Source organism: Aedes aegypti, chromosome 3 (assembly GCF_002204515.2).
Source record: "Aedes aegypti strain LVP_AGWG chromosome 3, AaegL5.0 Primary Assembly, whole genome shotgun sequence".
Classification (NCBI taxonomy): domain Eukaryota; kingdom Metazoa; phylum Arthropoda; class Insecta; order Diptera; family Culicidae; genus Aedes; species Aedes aegypti.
Genome location: NC_035109.1, coordinates 132,486,891 through 132,507,565, shown reverse-complemented (window position 1 = coordinate 132,507,565; position 20,675 = coordinate 132,486,891). Strand labels below are relative to the sequence as shown.

At 36.1% G+C, this 20,675-nt stretch overlaps 1 protein-coding gene across 1 annotated transcript; it reads right to left on the bottom strand.

Annotated features, from left to right (window-relative positions):
* Positions 1–1,090: 1,090 nt before the first annotated feature.
* LOC5571085 lies at positions 1,091–11,874 on the bottom strand. Its single transcript, XM_001659476.2, has 2 exons — positions 9,453–11,874; positions 1,091–1,946 (listed from the first exon to the last, which is right to left on the bottom strand). Exons 1-2 carry the CDS (start codon positions 9,507–9,509, stop codon positions 1,569–1,571), a joined length of 435 nt encoding a protein of 144 aa, XP_001659526.2. The 5' UTR covers positions 9,510–11,874; the 3' UTR covers positions 1,091–1,568.
* Positions 11,875–20,675: the final 8,801 nt, after the last annotated feature.

Sequence of the window (20,675 nt, the reverse complement as noted above, 5' to 3'; positions counted from 1 at the left end):
ATACAACATGCATGATATTTATCGTGCGTGGAAGATAACAAGCCATGAACGAAAACAAGACAGACACACACCACCCACTGTTTGGCGCCGATCACTGTGTGTCAACACTTGTAACATTCACTGACCCACTCTCATTCTGATCAAGAAACAGAAACGAATATTTTTTGTTTTCTGTGCTATGTTTGCAACCAAAGGGGTGTTCAATGGCCCAATAGATTATAATTAGGTTGTTAAAGACAGCATTACCAAAAAATATGAAAGTTCTTACCAATTTGATGCAAAACATTAATCACCCGAATGGCTGTTGCAGTCTGTGAGAGTTACTGCTCTTGAACGCTCTCGTGCCACGTACCAATCGAGAGAGTGAATGTTTACATTCATAGGGCTCTCCGATTGCGATGTACCACGAACTGTTATGGTTTGCGAACTGTTATACTCTCCGAGTATAGCTCGATCAGCTTATTCGGATCAAAATCCAAACACTGATTTTCTGACATGAGCTCACTTGTAGAAATTTTGTGGGCATGTTTGAGAAGAACGTAACTGATTGCAATAGCGTAATGAATATGATCGCTAAGCCATTTTCCAAAGATGGATTTGTCATACATAATTTTAAGTATTCGAGTAAGATCTTTTAGTCATTCATGTAGCAAGTGTAGAAATTATTAGAACTGAAAAGATGTCATAATACGAAAGTGAGTGGTAAAATATAGAAGAACAATTGGGCATGAAATTGAGCTTATAAGCATTCTGCTTAGTGGACAGAAACACCGTAGTCTAGTTGACGTAATACTTGATCTTAAAATAGATATTCTTAGTAAACAAATGTAATGCCAACATTTGAATAGAGTCATTTCTTTGCTATGGTTATTTTTAAACTAACAACCTATGAATTTTGAACAAAGTACTCAAATATCTTCCACCGTACCAGTGTATAGCTGAGTACATTCATTTCCTGTGTCCATGTTCTTTCGAATTTTAATAATAGTACAAAATAATTATTCAACTGACAAATCAACAATTTTATTACACACTTTGATCTCAGAGAAAGCATAACTTTCGACTATTCTGTGTATTTTTTCCCGCTGAACTCATACCTAATAGTAACTATACGATCAAACCATTCATCATTGTTAAGTTTAGTATGAAACTAATTTCCTCTAAGGTTGCCCTAGCAAATGTTTGTACAAATAAAACTTCAATTGAAATTGGTAACAAAGAGAACTAAACTAAACCTACAGCGAAAATAGCTAATTGAATGTCAATGCCTATGCTATAGTTAAGCCACAGACAAACAGACGTAACACTGCCGAAATTTCCATCGATCAATCATTTAACGATCATTTTAAATTCGCTTAGTTACAAACCTCACAACTAGTGGCGGGCGATGGATTTTAAAGCAACTTGTTCTAAGTGTTACGTCTATGTGTCTGTGGTTAAACGATATGCACCGTTGTACACATTATCGCTGCCGTGTACACAATTGCTGCTCCGTCATCACCAGCAATTTCCTACCATTGAACTTGAAGCGAATAAACACAATGCATCTACGCAGCTGACCATTGCTACTAATGCACCCCGCTGCCGTTGGTGTTCTCCAGCGAACTATCGTCGTAATCGTGTTCAAGCGAAAGCACACCCGGATTGCGGAGCTGTTCCAGTCGGCGGTTGCGTTCGGCGTCTCTATAGGCCTGATCGTCCAGAACTTTAAGTATTTTCAACAGCAGATCGTAGAGTTTCTCACTGGAGTCTTCGACGCTTCTGGTGGACGCCGGCTGTTGTTGGTTGTACCAAGAAGATGATTCATTCGAAGTGTGTTCTGCCGATTCTATAGACTGGGAATCAGACTGCTCTTGGGTGTTGCTGCCAAAGTCATCGTCCAGTGTTTGTTCAAGCGATGAAACCATCAACGGTTGTAGCCGACGGTCGTTGAAAAATGCTGGAGCCTACAAGTTAAGTGGAAAGGATTAGAACGTACATTTTTTCTGGAAGCAATGTACAACTTAGAATAATATCCCATTCTATTTTTCTCATTTAAAAGAGCTAAACCAAAAAAAAAATCTAAAAAATCCCAATGATTTGTTTAGAAACTTCTATAAGCTACTTTGAAAATTTGGTTTTAAAACTATAGGTTTAACGGGTTTAACATTTGTGATGAAAAACTAGGCCAAAAGTACAATATCGATCATTTGAAATACACCAAAACCGTTCTCCCATATAAATAACCAACTTCAGATATGCACCCAAGTAACCACTAGCCCGATAATTTATCTTTTTGGCTTCTCAACTCAAAAGGTGCAGGTTGGCTGAGGTCTTGAGTATGATAAAAAAATATCACAAGTGTTGTATTTGTATAAAAAAATATATTTCTTGGTGCTTGAAAAAGTGATGTCACGAGTATTTTTAGCGACGGGGTAAACGTAAAATCGCCCACCCACGGGGTAAAAATGACCCCCACGATTTTTGTACACAATTTGCGAAAAAATATATCAGTTCCCTGTGATTCTAAAAAAATATAATGTTTTATGAATTCTACATTGACTAACGGGGATATTGAACTATTTTTAGGATTAAATAAATCAAAAAACTTAAATATATTTTAAACAAAATTGATTTCATTTTACTCGAATAGTAATGTACTTTCGAAATGGTTCATGCATTTTATTTGGTATAAATTAGGGGTGGCGGATTTACCCCATCAACAGTGATCGGCTTTACCCCGCTTACGCAATTTTCAAAACTATGGCCTTATTTCAAAGCTAAATATTTACAATTCATATTTCACTTCACTGTAGCATATATCGCTTTTCTGTTAAAGCATGTACGGGTAGTTTGTTATGTTTTTACAACAAAATCCCTTTCGAAATCCTTAAATGAACAGAGCATCTGTTAAATTTAGATCAAATTCAATATCGACGAGCAGAAACTTTGTTTCTGATATTTGTTAAGAAAAATTTAATGTACATATCGCCCTTAATGTTTTGTAATGTCAAAAATCTTGTGTTTCTGGAAAGTGCTTGGTGAAATTTTAAGAAAATCGCCATTTTCATGCCAAACTGAGGTGGTCTTACCCCGGCGGGCACTCTTACCCCGTCTTCCCCTATGTACGCATAACGAAATCATCTTTTGCGTAATGCGATGCTTACACATGCGCAAAGTTTCACGTATCGTATGTCACGAAAAGAACTTATACGTACAAAAGTGGATGCAATATACGTGCACATTTTATATGATGAAAAATAGCATGCAATGCGTATGTGTAGATTTTAATGCGAACAAATCTGCACTCTCATGCAACTGATTTTTTGATAACAAAGTTGATTTGAAAGCTGCTACGGATTGATCCGACTTACTTTGTACGAGTAACGGGACGAAACGAAATGTTCATATGAACTTATAAACTAGCGTTTCATCAAAGTTGCTCCAATTTGACGTGATTTCTTTGTGGTGTGGGTAATTTTAGAAGAAGTCTACGAACGCATCACAACGTTTAGTTTACAATTAAATGCTTAAATTGGATTAGTGTTTTGAATAAAACAGTGAATTAAACGTGTAGTTAGAAGATTAGAAGCACTTCACTTCTAATATAACGTGAAAATATACTTGGAACAGTGTAAGAAGAGACTGTCCGGGATTACGAACAAGTGACTTTTATTCCGGACATTGTTCTAAAGCACGGTGTTTTGTTTTGTGAATTAACAATTGGAACATAAATTTAATGAAAGTACAGAAAATACTATTATTAGAGAGTTACGAGTGATTTCAAGTGCTAAGAAATCAGTGTGACTTGTTATTTGATACTGATTAAACGCAAAATACCCAATCTCAATGCCTTCGCATGAGTCGTGAGCCAGTAGAGGTAAGCTAACCACATACCTATTGATTTTTTGTTTAATTTGCTTCGTTAATAAAACGTCTGTATCAAATTTTTGATTAAATGATCATAAATGTGGCAGAAGAATTAATTTGAATACGCCTTTTGTCGATTTTATTCCGATAAATCGTATAACAATACAGGTGTTCGGAATTGGATTCATAAGTGTCCGGATTTAAAACCAAGTATAAGTCGGCTGTCCGGATTTAAAGACCAGACATTCTTGACTATTTGAATGTTTTTCATGATATTTTCATATCTTTTAACATAAAAATCATCGGTATGCCAAGATCAAGTGTATAACTATATGTGTCAATATAACACTTTGATTTAATTCATAAAATACTTGTTTAAAATAGAGTTCAAACATTTGCCTCTTCTTAAGCGTCCGGGTATTGATTCACCACGGTACATTGCTACATGAGATCTGAAAAAAATTGTCTCACCATAGCACGTGCTCAAGCGCGCGATTATTTTTGTGCGCTCATGGCAAGCTGATCTCAAGCTCTTGATATGAAGCGCGTATACCGTGATGCATCAATACCCGGACACTTAAGGCGGAACAAATGTTTAACCCTCTAATACCCAACCTCGTCTTTAGACGGGGTACACTTTGGAATTTTGTGTATTTTTTCGTAGCTCGGAAATCAAAATTATTCTATTTTTGGCTTAAACCTTGACTCATAACACGCATGTAAAAAAAGATTTTTATGATTTGAAACTTTTTTGTATTTTTGAAAATTGTTTGAAAAATTGTATTCTTATATACCCTATAAATGCCCGGGGTTAATTTAACGTGTAATAAAAAAAATCACACCTTTTATATTTCTCTACGATCGACCTATCACAAAAAAGAGCCTGGTGGTATCAAAATAATTTCAAACCTGTTTTTACGTTAGTTACACGGAAAATAAAATACGCTCCGAAAAAAAAATTGAAAATTTAATATTTTTAAAAGTACCGCAAAAATTTAAATTTTTATTATTGCCAAAAATTAACAACCAGAAAAGGCTTCAAGAAAAAATGAAAAAAGCTAGGGATGTTCAAAAATAAAAATTATAAAAATCAAAAACCAAAATTCAAAAAGGCGGCATCCTAAAAAAATCGCTAAAATTGGAAATTTTCGACCCCCCGTAACGCTTTTTGTATGGAAATTTTTAAAATTTTGTGTGAGTCGTAACGCTCGAGCCTACGCCCTTCCCCTCTTCGAGCGTTACGTAATTTGTGGATGCCGCCAAATTCACGAATTAAAAAAAAATAATTGCCCAGAACGTGTTTAGAACGATTTTAGATAACGAAAAATAATATTAAAATCGAAAATAAAAATTTGGGTATTAGAGGGTTAAGGTGAAGATGAATCGAAGTCAAAGTTCAAATTTTCAAGAGCACGGATCTGGAGGACCAAACATCCGTTTGAGCTGAAAACCTAATCGATTGGTCACCACCAGCTAGTGACCAATCGATTAAGTTTTCAGTTTCAACGGATTTTTGGTTCTCCAGATCCGTGCTCTTGAAAATTTGAACTTTGGCTTCGATTTATCTTCACCTTAAAACCCTTTTACCAAAGACAAATTAAAGACCTCCATGTCCCTTGCAATTGCCCAAAATTGTATGGCTCATAAGGTAATCTAGAATGCCGTGAAAAGTGTACTGCGATCTGTCAAACTTGGGTACCTTTTGCACTACCGAGGGACCAAATGCAGTACTAGAAGTGGTACCGAATCTGAGCCCGAGTGGGACGGACCTGCTTTTACGATATGTTTACTTCGGAATTTATCAGAGCCACGTTACATTACGAACAGTTTTATGTTTGAGCTTAGTAGAAATGATAAATTTTACGATGAAATTTGAGACTTTATATTGAAAATAGTTAAAACAATGAAACGTTTCTTGTCTTTAAATCTGCACACCTGCGGCAAAGCATGTCGATGAATCCGGACACTTTTGACTCGAAATCCGGACAGATATGTTTTAACATGGAATTGTCAAATTAAACTGTATTAAACTTTTTAAATGCACTCAATTTCACATTCTATTGAAAGATTAGTTGAGAGAATATGTTCTGTTATGGTTTAAACATAAAGATCTGTTCAAATTGAGCGGTTCGTTACCAGTACTGAAATCTCTGCGATTTGAACTGCAATCATCACTAATTACTTCAGTTTTTCTGCATGAAACGATGCACTGCGTTGTTCTGAACTCTGTTACGAAAATCTTAAAAGCTTCCCTGCACTTTCTCTTGTAAACCCTACGAAATAAACGTTTTCATTTCAATGTCCGGATTTACAAACACTTGGCCCCAATACCTGACAGCCTATTTTCACCATTTACCACTTGTATTTATCTTGTAGATCTGCAATGTGGTGCCACTTAACTGTTAAACAATAACTCAACGAACGATTATGTTGAAATCACTGCACGAATAATATAATTTTAAAACATTATAGGTAATAAACGTTGAGGGTGCGTTCGTCGACGCTAACGAAAAAATCAATTGCACCGCGGTGAAAAGACGTTCAACAGGGGCAACTGTTTTGTTTTTATTATTCTATATTATTTGGCAAGGGTAACTAGATTATCATTAAATGTAACATGATCAGCTGTTTTCATAGTCAAAGTAATGAATAAAAATACACATATTAACATATAATTTTGCCTTTAATTAACAAATATTATCAGAGTGTCCGGGTATTGGTACCGTCCGGATTTTGATTCACCACGGTACATGAAGTCTGCGCTAAAGGGGGTGGGTGTCCTCGTAATGTTACGGCTCATTCAAAATTTTTAAAATATTTGTACAAAAAGTGTTACGAGCCATTTTTGGCGTTATGAAATTTGTTAATAAACCCTAATCGTTTTTTTTTTATAAAGCTAAGTATGCTGTTCCGCTCAAGAAAAGTAAAAATTTCTGTGGAAGAAATGGCCAAGAAATTTTCTACAGTGAGCTCCACTTGAAATGACATTTCTTTTCAACTGCGTACTGCGATCAAAGAAAAATGATTTTCTTGACCATTTCTTGCAAGAAATTTTATACGCATCGAGATAGGCGATTACTTTTCTGTTGAAGTGCATACTTCGCTTAAATCTTGGTTCTACGATTCTCAGTGAATTGCACGCAATCTAGTTTGCCTTAAGATAAGAAGAAAATTTGTGACATGAGTAGCATTTTCTTTGTTTTACATCTAATTTAATCGTGTGGATGTCTAGTTTTTTTGAGGACCATTAGAAGTTTTGCAAATGTTTTCTTATTCACAATTATCCCGTATAGATTCCAATTAGATCAATTTTATTTTTCTTTTAAACTAGCAAATTTGGTTGTCAAACTTCATCGAAACAGTGCCAACATTTCTTTACATCAGCTCTCGTTTTAGCATTAGATTATCGCGTAGCAGGTACAGTCACCCCACAGTTATGGATAGCACACAGATATGGATCAGAGTTGGATTAAAACGGGAATATCTCATCAAATATAGTTGCAATTACGCAGAACACATTTTACTAACGTGAAACATAAATCTGTACAGCATCGCAATCAATTATAATATGTTTAAGCATATTTTTTCCGTTCGTAGGAAATAAAATGTCATCCGTATTCCCAGAAGCGTTGATTCATAACTGTGGGGCATTGAAACACATAACACAGTTATGAATCAAAGATAAGACGATTCCGAAACAAACGCCATAACGTATGCATTCACTAGCACACCATTCGTTTACCTCGCAGATAAATTGCTGTTATAGTGCTTTGATCCATAATATGAGTCGGTTTGATCCATAATACGAATCCTTCTCTCCCACTGATCCACATCTGTGGGGTGGACATCGTTTGCAATTTCCATCGAAATCGACACTTTTTCGTAAATAACCGGGTATTTTGAGGTGTATTCTCAAAAACAACTATATTTAGTAGTGCCAGGGAAGTAATTTTGTTTTGTACAGCGTCACCATGTTTTTAATCATATTTTGTTCTGAAAAATTACCCTTAGCTGATCCATAACTGTGGGGGTAACTGTACGATGATACTTTATACACGAGAAACCAATAAAATTATGTTACAAATAAGGGGACGGACCTGGTGTAGTGGTTAGAACACTCGCCTCTCACGCCGAGGACCTGGGATCGAATCCCATCCCCGACATAGTCACTTATGACGTAAAAAGTTATAGTGACGACTTCCTTCGGAAGGGAAGTAAAGCCGTTGGTCCCGAGATGAACTAGCCCAGGGCTAAAAATCTCGTTAATAAAGTCAAACCAACCAACCTATGTTACAAATAGCTTCTAGATTCAATTCAAACCCATACACTGAACCGAAAATAACGTACGAATTTCATAAGAGAACGCTTGAGAATTGCTTTTTTGACTGGTTTTCTCTCTTTCATAACATTCTTATGAAATCCAAACCGTCTGATATTTACAAGAAATTCTTGTCGTTATCTTTAGAGATCTCCTGCATATCTTTTTTTCTGAACAACTACCGTAAAACTAAACATTACATATACTTTGTAATTGGATTAAAATGATAAATTGATGCAAAATTTGCCTTTTTTAACGTGTTTTCGGTGAGAATGGAACTCACGACTCCATGTTCACTAGATAGGGTGCGTTACCCCTACATCCCGAGAGGCTTTTGGACGTAGAAGTTGACCTGTATGCGATTTCAACTCAATAATCATGTGGTCCATGTGAATTGGTTTTGTGATATTTTACTCGATACCTGCTCAACTCGATAGTCCCTTCAATATCGAGTTATGAAGAGTTGACTTTGAAAATTAAGTTTCAATGCAACTCAAACTGAAAATAGTTTACGAAAAATATGAAATGATGTGGTTTAATATAAGAATCAAATTACCAAAATAAAAAAATGAATGGTACTTTTCGAATTATCAATATACCAAACTGTAGCATGCGACTACTTTTGGAACTTTTTTTAATTTTCAGAAAGCTTAGAACAGTTAATTTTTTTCAGAGTGAGTAACAGTCATTAAATGCTTCTGATGAATTATGTGCTTTTATATACTAACATGTAGTGAAGTACAGTAATACTACAGCTTTAATTCAATTGCTTACGTCAAACTGTAAGTCAATACAATAATGTGTTTTCAACAGTATTCTAACATAAATGCACCACGTGACACCAAAACCACCAAAACTGAACAGGCAAACGGACATTTGATAAACCACACCACATGTTATCAGCACACAAAAACGAAACACGAAGAAAGTGAGAATGAGATTGCTACTTGACCTTGCTCGGGTCAAGAGAATTTAGCAACGTCTGCCTTTCCGGCGATAGTGACTTCCTCCACTTAGGCAGTTCAGCCACTACTGATCTCCTTGACCGTTTTTTCGGCACCAACTGAATCGTGTCTAGAATGCGCAGCATAACTTCCAACAGGGGCGATCGTCGACCTGATGGTGTCACAGAATTGGCACGTTTTTCGATGGAATGCGCGTCTTGATTGTGGCAACGTATTCCGAAGCTGGCAGTCGTTAGATGTGTCTTCAGCATGGAATGGATCGTCCGGGATTGTGTTTCGCCGTTGACGTCAACTATGTTGACCCGATGCTGTGCACTTACCGATCGGCAAATAGAGTTGGTTAGAATAACTGATAACAACACATAGAAGATCCACATGGTGATATCTGATGCAGAGCTATTTGTCAACTATTCCCATGGAACCCATGCTGTGCTTTCTGCTATCTCAGCGAGACCCATTCCGACAACGACGACGATGAAGCAGCAGTTGCATTTGGAGGCCAATTTACCGTACCAGTCAGTGTCACCAAAAACAAACCTGCCTCCCTGTATGCATAATGTTGCATAATCAGCAAAAATGACACCCGTGGAATCTTGTGCGTTAGATGGAGACAACAACGATGCGTGGCCGATTACCTTCAGAGAGCTATGATAGATGCTAATCAGATGCGTCGGCATCGGGGTAATAGATTAGGTCTTCACAGATAAAAAGATGAAACAGTTAAGAATATATATCCGGGCATTAATTTATTCATCAGTTTGTTAGACAACATACCTTTATATGTACAAGAAAATTAGAAATTTCATGATGAAATGCACTTTTAATGAAAACAGTTGAACTATTCCATACTCAAAGCACGTCTTAGTTAATGACATTGTGAAAGTTTATATTATATGGCATTTTAAAATTAAAACAAATGAAACTATGATCATTTCAAGTAAAAGTTTTTTTTTTCCAATGTTAAATTGTTCAATTTGGGAGACAAAGATATACAAAAACCCGAATAGAAACGACAGTCCATTAGTCCCTTATACAGGTTTTCTGGTGGCAACTCCGGTATTCCAGAAGGATCAGAATAACTGTTCATACATTCTTGTGGCAAGAGACATCCAAACATATAAAAATCACAAAGACTTAGATGCTTGGACTTTCAGAACCGATTCCACATGGATGTTATTGGATCATAATTGTCAGGAGATGTACTCCAGTAACTTACATATAATGTTTATCCCAAAATATTCTTCAACTTCTATTACTATTACTTTTTCTGTATTTAAATTGATTTGTAAAATTACTATACGAAACATACATTCTTCAAGTCTGATGTATTCGATACGATACGTTGGTTTCCTATAATATGTACATATAATTACTCGTTACAGCATCCAAAAAAAATCATGTTGGAGTATTCTGTGTTTCAGAACTTGCTGTTCTGCTCAAAGACTGTGAAACGGAAGTCGATGCTTCTCTGCAATTTCTTTTTCGAGTTGCTTTTGTAGTATGATCGTCCCGATCGACATCAAATTCTTCATGACTATTAGCTAGGAATCGCTGTATATCAGTAAGATGTTTCCAATCGAGTTTATCATCGGTCGGCGACGAATGGATTCGATAGTATACTAGCGGCTCATCAACTAGCATTCTTTTGTTGAATTTAGGAGAAGCTTCATCACTCGGTAGCTTTGGTTCATACATGCAAGCTCCACAAGAGCATGGATACATCGCATCGTTGGTAACATGAGTTTCGCTTGATTGAGAGTGATCTTTTTCGAAGCCGTAGGAGTCCAGGTCTCCATTCAAGTTCAAATGTATCTTGGCTGGAAGAGGACATTTGCATTTGATACTGTTTCTAGCGAGACACCCCAAAAGACAATTAATGTTTTCATTGGTTTCCTGCAACTGTTTCACCAGAAATCTTCTCACACAATTTGAAGATCTTTGAATAGGCTGCTTTCGCAATGCTTGATGGCAATTGCAATGACGATTATTTGTGTTGTGTTGTTGTAGTTTTGATGGCTTATCAGACTGAGTGTTACGTATTTGCTTTGAATTTTCTATTGGATGCATTCCGAAATATGTTAAGAAGTCATTTAAATTATAAATTGCGACAGATTGTTGTGCAGTGTGTCCTTCTTCCGTTACATTATTTTTTATTCTAGAATTTTGTGGATCCTCATTGCCTTGTGCCGTCGAAATCTGCAAAAAAATAATTATTTATCGTTGATTTTGCACACCTTACAACAACTCCCTGCGTCCACACCTGTAGTGAAACAGTTACTATAAAGATAGCTTCAAGCACTCCAAACCAATAATATTTCATTTTGATGCACCTCTTTTGATCTATCACAATCAACTATCTGATAAATATCTACGGTTGGTAACTTAAATAGCACAATCAAATGAAACGTAGCTATTGCTTTTGTCTACAGTCAACAGAGGTCGAACGTGACACGATCGAGATGGTGCAAACAAGCATAGTGCTTTAGGCAAGGTAAGGGTAACCGAATTTTCGTGGAAAATCTCAGCATTGTCTAATCAGTTGGGGAAACATTAGTTTTAGGGTAATTTAGTGAGATATGGACCCGCAAAGATACCTCAGCTGTAGATATTATTCCTAAACACTGCTTTTGTTCCACGTTTATGTGTACTCATTTTCTCTCACACAATGGACTGAAACTAATAAATTGTGCTTGTTTGCACTCAAATTTTGTATGGCTAAATTTTTAGGCAAAGATTTTGAAGTTGTTAAACTATGAGTTTCTTTCAAAAATATTTTTAGGAATAATCCTACGAAGCTTTTGTTTAACTTTTGTGTAAAATTGATTAAATATCTTCAACAGATTCTATTCACTATTATAATACTATCAAATATGTGTAATAGCACTAATAGTATGAATGAGACGGTTCATTCCTGTTATAGATTATTTCATCCCATTTGTTTGGAGAATAGATTAAGTTATTACTGATGATCCGCTCACCCCACCATGGTTGGGCGAATGGGCATTCTGGAAATAATTTTGCATGTAAAATAATCAGAAAAGGTAAACAAATTACGGTTTGGTGAACATATATTAGTATATCATTTGTTATTGTTACACATAGAATGAACTGCAAAATGATGTTATCTTGGCGATGAGAAAGCCAATGCACAGTGGGACGGATTGGGGTTTTAGGAGGAAAGATGGAACTCACACCATCAATTGTGATTTTACGTAAAAATGATGTTCTACAAAGTTGTTCCTATTTTTGAAACATTTTTTTTTGGTCGGAACGGAAATTAGGGTGGTCCCTTGTGAAACAATATAATTATCAAAACTTTTTTATTTCAAAGAATATCGGTATAGTTTATTCTACAAATTTGAAGATCAGGAAATTTTAAGCTGATTTGACCAAAAAAGTTTTTTTCTAGCTCTTTAATTTATCATTTTAGGGCATTTTTTCGTTAATTGATTAAGGGTGGCCCATCAAAAATAGGTATTTGTGTTTTTTTTTCAAGTTTCTCAGCAAAGTTGTCTTCTTACCACCATTAGACCTTATTGAAACACATATTTTGAGGCCAGTAGATTTATACAATTTTGCCGGAGAATAGTTGTAAACATTTTCTAATCGAAGATAATTTTTTTTACATGACAATAATTTTGTTTCGGCTTCAAATGTGAATAAGAAACGCTTTTTGTTTTATAATCTATTAAAAGTACTTCTGAATTGAGTCAAAGAAGTTCAGCAATAAAAATAAGAAAATTTTCTTTCGATAACATCTTCAAAATTTTCCTCATGATTGAAGTTCCTGGCGTGGCTCTTCTTTAATTTCCGAATATTTTTGTTTCAGTATTCATCAGCCTTTTCGGAAAAAAACTATATAACTGTATAAATTTTCTTTTTTATATTTTTGGTATTATGTTCCCACTGAGACAGAGCATGCTTCTCATGTTATTGTTCTTAGGAGCACTTCCACATTGAAAGCTTTATTTGCAAAAGTAATCATTTTGCATTCATACATTGTGTGGCAGGTAAGATGATACTCTATGTCCAAAAAGTCAAGAAAATTTCCATTACGGCTCAAACATGTGTTTCAATTAGCTCTAAGGCTGATAGGAAGATAACTTTGCTGAGAAACTTAAAATAAAGAAATAAAACACGAATACCTATTTTTGATGGGCCACCCTACATCAATTAACGAAAAATGCTCTGAAATTGTCAATTTTAACGCTAGAGAAAAACTTTTTTTTGGGGCCCAGATAGCCGTAGCGGTAAACGCCCAGCCATTCAGCAAGACCAAGCTGAGGGTCGTGGGTTCGAATCCCACCGGTCGAGGATCTTTTCGGGTTGGAAATTTTCTCGACTTCCCAGGGCATAGAGTATCTTCGTACCTGCCACACGATATACGCATGCAAAAATGGTCATTGGCATAGTAAGCTCTCAGTTAATAACTGTGGAAGTGCTCATAAGAACACTAAGCTGAGAAGCAGGCTCTGTCCCAGTGGGGACGCAACGCCAGAAAGAAGAAGAAGAAGAAGAAAAACTTTTTTAGTCAAATCAGCTTAAAATTTTCTGATCTTCAAATTTGTAGAATCAGCTATACCGATATTCTTTGAAATAAAAAAGTTTTGATGATTGACTTTTTTACCAGGGGCCGCTCCGACCAAAAAAATGTTTTTCAAAATAGGAAAAACTTTGCTCAAATACACTCCCATGCAAAAGTTTAGGTTCACCCCCTCAAAAACATACAAAAGTGTTCTGTCCATATCTCTGTGATTATTCGTCCAATTGAAACTCTTTTAGCCGCATTCGAAAGGCAAAAAGTTATTCTTAATTCGTTCGTATTTTTCCAAAAACATGTTACCCTCACTCCCACTGAGCTCTAACTTTCTGCTGCGCCCCTCAGTGTCATTAGAATTGTAATCTTACATTCTTTGAAGTCCACTCACGAAATTTTTGCGGAAAAATTTAAAAACTACTCAAAATCAAAGAAACAGTAATTCAAGTCATTGTGCAAAAGTTTGGGTTCACCCCTCAGTATGATGCAAATCGTGCAAAAATTTGGGTTCACTAGTTTCCTGATTTTTCCGCAAAACTTTCGTGAGTGCTCTTCAAAGAATATAAGAATACGATTCTACTTACACCTAGTTTTAAAATGTTGGTCGATCCAATGCTGAGGAAATTAGCTATGTTTTTTCAGTGTGTTTTTTGAAAAATGTCACAACTTTAAGTAAAAATTTAGTATAACAAATTCAAAAAATGTTTTTGGAAAAACATATAGGAAGTAAGAATAACTCTTTGTCTTTCGAATGCGGCTTAGAGAGTTTCAATTGGACGTGTAGTTACAGAGATATGAACTGAACACTTTTGTATGTTTTTAGAGGGTGAACCCAAACTTATGCACGCGAGTATATGTGTTTAAATTCCGGTGATTTGCTTAAATGGAAAGCTTCCAAAATCTGTAACAGACGAATTTCAAATGAAATCCAAAGACAGCTTGTACTTGAGGCTGATATAATAATTTCATGAAATAATAAAAAAATCCACTTATTTTAAATTACACCTAAGTATTTGCCACGAAAATATTAATCACGTAATGAAAAAAAAAAAAACCCGTAGAAAAAATCTGTAAACACCAAATTTTGACATCGGTTTCATCAAATATTGTTCTATGTTGCCTGAAAATTTGAGTTTGCGATTTTTTGCGCTTTTGGAGGTATTAGGGTAAAAATTTGCTCTCTTTTTTATTTTTTTTTTTCATTATTTATCAATTTTTAATGAGTCGTATTATTAAATTTTTTCCAGTTTGTGTTTGTTGGATACTAAACCGTTTCAATTCTCAAAAAGTAGAGATCTAGGATAATAGTTCACTACAATGTGTTCCCATAAGCAAACAACAGATACAAATTAGCCACTTTATCGTAAATTTGAGGCTTCCCGGGGACCCAAAAATGGTCATTTGTAGGGTCAATCAAATGCAGGACTCATGGTTAATCAATTCAATCGTTTCTCAAAAGGTTTACACTGATGCGACTTTCTCAAAGTTCTTCGATATGGTGACAACATCATTGCAGATTCCGCAAAATACCTGTGACTTGAAATTTGCCTACCTCCGGGGGCAGAAATACACAGCACCCCCTTTTTACCCGACCCACCGGAATAACACCGGCCGCAGGAACATTCCAGATATCCTCTGGCCACTTTTCGTAACTAGAAATGTGTACGAGTATACACACAAAACAATTAAATCCGTTGTGTATTCGCTGAGAGTTCTAGTTATTTTTCTTTCCCTGAGTGAAATATGGGTTTGAACCAATGGAAAACACTTAAGAATAAACATGTGTTTATGGCCTAAACTCAAGCGGTACTAAAATTGGAATAGGACTTTAGGACCCTATTGTGCTGGTACAACTTTGTCCCTCCAGAAATCATTGAAAGCAATTCACATTTGGTCTTCGCTATTTTAAATAATGACTCTTTCACTTTCAATTCTTATCCGTGCATACCTAGATGAAACGAATAGTTTAAAAGTTGCTACAGACAAAACTTTTTCAATTCTTACGGTGTTTGTTTACATCTTGTTTACCTTGAGCTGGTGACTTTTGAACAACATGTAAGAAAACTGTTGTGTCTAATTACACAGTTCGACAAAAAAGTCGATATGAATGCACAGAGACCGGACACCCCGGGCTTGATAGTATAAAAATAAACAAAAATAATGGCGTTTTCAGAATGTTCGTGTCTGCCCCAGGTCATTTTTAAAATATACCATACCCACACAGTTACGGATCACCCACAGTGACGGATCACTTTGGCGTTCAACATCGGATAACTCGCTCAAAACATAAACGTTGACGTAAAACATATTTTTCCCATGTTATACTATTTGTCTTCTACCATTTGTAATGTTAAGCACAACATTCGACCGCTAAATAACGGTGTATTTGACAAATGTTTAGTTGGTACCACACAGCTATCATTATATGGTCGTTTTCTGTAAGAAGTGCCGTCAGCGTTCATAAGCTCCCACAGGTGGTAAAATTCAAATGTTATTACATATTTTATGCTCGTTCGCTTCGATTTAGTATGAATTCATCTTTGGAAAACATTTTTCTTGATTGTTGATTCTAAATACAGAATATTGGCACTTCTAACTAGTGATCCATAATATGGACCAGGAAATGTTTGTTTACCACGGTTATGGATCACTTCCAAAGAATGTAGATTTCTGCTATTTTGTGCATTGGATTCGACATTTTCAGACAATAGCACTAAGGATAAAACTAATAAAACATCAAGGTTTGTAAATTTCATTTTTTAGCAGACAAAAATGGGTGGTAAACTTGGTGTATAGCGAAAACAGTTCATGTCTCAGTTACTACAATGCAGTATCACAAAAAAAGGCCATTTTACCCTTGTTTCCAGCTCTGACACTGCTATTTTTTGCAGTAATATATGACACATTGTTAACTTTCGCAATACCATGCAATACAGATGCATTGAGTTGAAATTCTCTTGATTTTGCGCACTGATCCGTAATATGTCACATTTTGATCCATAATATGAAAATTGATCCATAATATGGTTTTCAGGAACCGATACAATTTTTAATTTTTATGCAATCCTTTGTAAATATTACACTCAAAACAGTTTACTAACCGAAGTTCCAATTTGAAACGATTCGGTTCGTGCTTTTATATTACAATTTTACGTTTTCCATGTCGTTTTATTGAATTTTATAGGTTGGACTCCACACTATTTGATCCATAACTGTGGGGTTATGGTACTTGAACTTTTTGCATTTTTTATTTAAAAATCTAATCTAATCAATAAACCGACACAGTGTTTTATATTCAGGACAGGGGAATTCATGTGCCATATAATGTTTTCAACTTTAAATACAATATGAAGAGTTGTAATAAGATTTGCAGGGAGCCCTCCCCCCTTTTTTGTACCCTCCCCATTTTTAAAGTATCGCAAATGATAGAATATTTGATATACAGGGGGTTGTCAAAATAACTGGGACAGGCAAAAATTGGGCCAACTTTGGAATGCTGTAACTTTGACAAAAATTGACCGATTTCAATTCTTTAAGAAGTAATGGACGGGTAACTAATCTAGTTTTGAGGTGCATCCACGGAGATGAACTATGACCACCGGATACCGGTGATAATCCGGATTTCCGGAAGCATGTCTTATGCAGTAAAATTATGACGTGTTTTTAGCAAAGGTCTCGGCTAAAAAATCAAAATTTTACTACACATGAAGATAGAAGATCTAATTCTGAAGCGATTGGTGGCCATTTCCCCGGAATCGGTGCCGGTAGTGGATCCGAATTGGGATCAACCAATTTATTCACTCAAAATATGTCGCGCAATATTGTTTTCTCCCTAGCTTATCATAAAATACCCTATTATAAGTTGAAAATGAGTCTTGTACAGATTTGGCCACTCATGGCGCCGCCCAGTGCCCCGGGGGAACCTTGCATAGGGGACATTTCGATTTTGACACCAAAGCATATCATGCGACGGCTCATTCTTCATGTCTTGTCGTAAATAGGGCAACTGTAGACTCAAAATGGATAGTTGACTACAGTGACTACTTCCGGGACCACCGGATGTCCCAGAGGGAACCTGTAATTAGGGACAATTGATATTGAACTCCAATACATATCGTGCGACAGTTCATTTTTCATGTCTCGTGCTAAATAGGGCTATTGTAGACCTTAAGTGGATATTTGACTACAGTGGCCACTTTTGTGACCACCGGATATCCCTGAGGGAGGCTGTGATGTCTTCAATGACAGATTCCTCCGGGAAATTCCGGTGGTCCCAAAAGTGATAGGTTCCTTAGGGAACTATAGGAGGTCCCCAAAGTGGCCATTCTAGTTAAATATCCATTTTCGGTCTAAAGTTGACCTATTCATGACTAAACATGAAGAATGAGCCGTTGCACGATGAGTATTGGAGCTCAATTCCAATTGTCCCTAATCATAGGTTCCCTAGGGGACACCCGGTCAGGGTTGGAAAGCGTCAATGTAAATACAGGGCGTCGCGCGACTTTTACATAGTTGCTTACCTCACTGTCATCGAACGGCGAGACAATGACAGAGATTTTCTCTAAATTCTCTTTCATTTTTCCGTCATTACGGCTTGTGACGGAATCGCAAACTTTACTATTTTTAGTTAATTATCGGGTATAATTATTGTTTATATCGTTAGAATCAAGGAAGGATATGCACTTAACGTTTCAAACACATTTACTTCCCGAAATTTTCCAAAATGAAATACAAATTTTAATAGCAAATCAACATTAGAATTACTCTCGTGAGAGCTCTCATTGCGACTTGACGAAGTGAGCACATGAAATATAGTTTCGACTTGCGACAGTGAGAAGACTCGTTTCGTCAGTGTCGCAAGCCGGTCATGATACTTAACAGCCCTGGACCCGGTAGTCCCAAAAGTGGCCAATTCAATTAAATTCCCATTTTGAGTCTACAGTTATTTTATTTACGACAAGGCATGAAGAAAGAGCCGTCGCACGATATGTTTTGGTGTAAAAACAGAAATGTACCCAATGACAAGTTCCTCCGGGAAATTCCGGTAGTCCCAAAATTGGCCACTGTAGTCAATTATCCATTTTAGGTCTACAATAGCCCTATTTAGCACGAGACATGAAAAATGAACTGTCGCACGATATGTATTGGAGTTCAATTTCAATTGTCCCTAATTATAGGTTCCCTCGGGGACATCCGGTGGTCCCGGAAGTAGTCACTGTAGTCAACTATCCATTTTGAGTCTACAGTTGCCCTATTTACGACAAGACATGAAGAATGAGCCGTCGCATGATATGCTTTGGTGTCAAAATCGAAATGTCCCCTATGCAAGGTTCCCCCGGGGCACTGGGCGGCGCCATGAGTGGCCAAATCTGTACAAGACTCATTTTCAACTTATAATAGGGTATTTTATGATAAGCTAGGGAGAAAACAATATTGCGCGACATATTTTGAGTGAATAAATTGGTTGATCCCAATTCGGATCCACTACCGGCACCGATTCCGGGGAAATGGCCACCAATCGCTTCAGAATTAGATCTTCTATCTTCATGTGTAGTAAAATTTTGATTTTTTAGCCGAGACCTTTGCTAAAAACACGTCATAATTTTACTGCATAAGACATGCTTCCGGAAATCCGGATTATCACCGGTATCCGGTGGTCATAGTTCATCTCCGTGGATGCACCTCAAAACTAGATTAGTTGACCCGTCCATTACTTCTTAAAGAATTGAAATCGGTCAATTTTTGTCAAAGTTACAGCATTCCAAAGTTGGTCCAATTTTGCCTGTCCCAGTTATTTTGACAACCCCCTGTATATCAAATATTCCATCATTTGCGATACTTTAAAAATGGGGAGGGTACAAAAAAGGGGGGAGGGCTCCCTGCAAATCTTATTACAACTCTTCATATTGTATTTAAAGTTGAAAACATTATATGGCACATGAATTCCCCTGTCCTGAATATAAAACACTGTGTCGGTTTATTGATTAGATTAGATTTTTAAATAAAAAATGCAAAAAGTTCAAGTATATTTTAAAAATGACCTGGGGCAGACACGAACATTCTGAAAACGCCATTATTTTTGTTTATTTTTATACTATCAAGCCCGGGGTGTCCGGTCTCTGTGCATTCATATCGACTTTTTTTTGTCGAACAGTGTTATAAATATCAATGATAATTCAAAAATTGTCCTTAAAAAAGTTTAGCAAAACAAAGCTTTATTAGCTTTATTAAAAATTAACTATCGCCATGGGTGCCAAAGATCACAATTGAGCTGATTCATTCCGAAAGGGTTATATATCACATCATAGTACAATATAAGCCAAACGATGTGCAGAAAACCGATTGCAATTTCATTGAAAAATTAAAAGTATTATATCATGCGCAGAAAGTCCACTTTATAAAATGACAATTTTTTACATTTCTGAAGCTGATTTAGTGCTTCTTATTATTGTTTATGATTACTTAGGTTCCTACAATTCTCTGATCGATCTCTCAGAGAAAGGCCGCGCGAAGTTTTAACGAAATATCACAATACGCGATCACGAAGGTAATTGCCACAGTTGGTCCTATGCGTGAAGCTCCAATATCTTTACATGGCAAAGCATAGGAAGTCAATTTTCAAATGCTTCCAAAAAATTCAAAACATAATTTAATTTAATTCTGTTAAGTGTACGGGGTTAGACTTATGATAAGCTATAGAATCCGCAGAATATTGAGGAAAAAGTATAAAAAATTAATATAATGTGTCTAGAATGTAGCCTATCAATAGTCTTTCAACATGTACTGAAAAGATTTTAAATAGCTTTTGTAGTTAATTTAATATGAGTATTTAAAATTTCCGGGTATTTTGTAGTATTTTGCCGGTTAAAATTTTCGACGATTCACGCATCAAGCAAACTTTTTCCAGATGGTAGTACCTTCGTTGACTCGAATAGAGTATCTCCACAGACAAACAGACGTAACACTTAGAAAAAATTTCTTTAACATGCATCGCCCAGTTTACGTT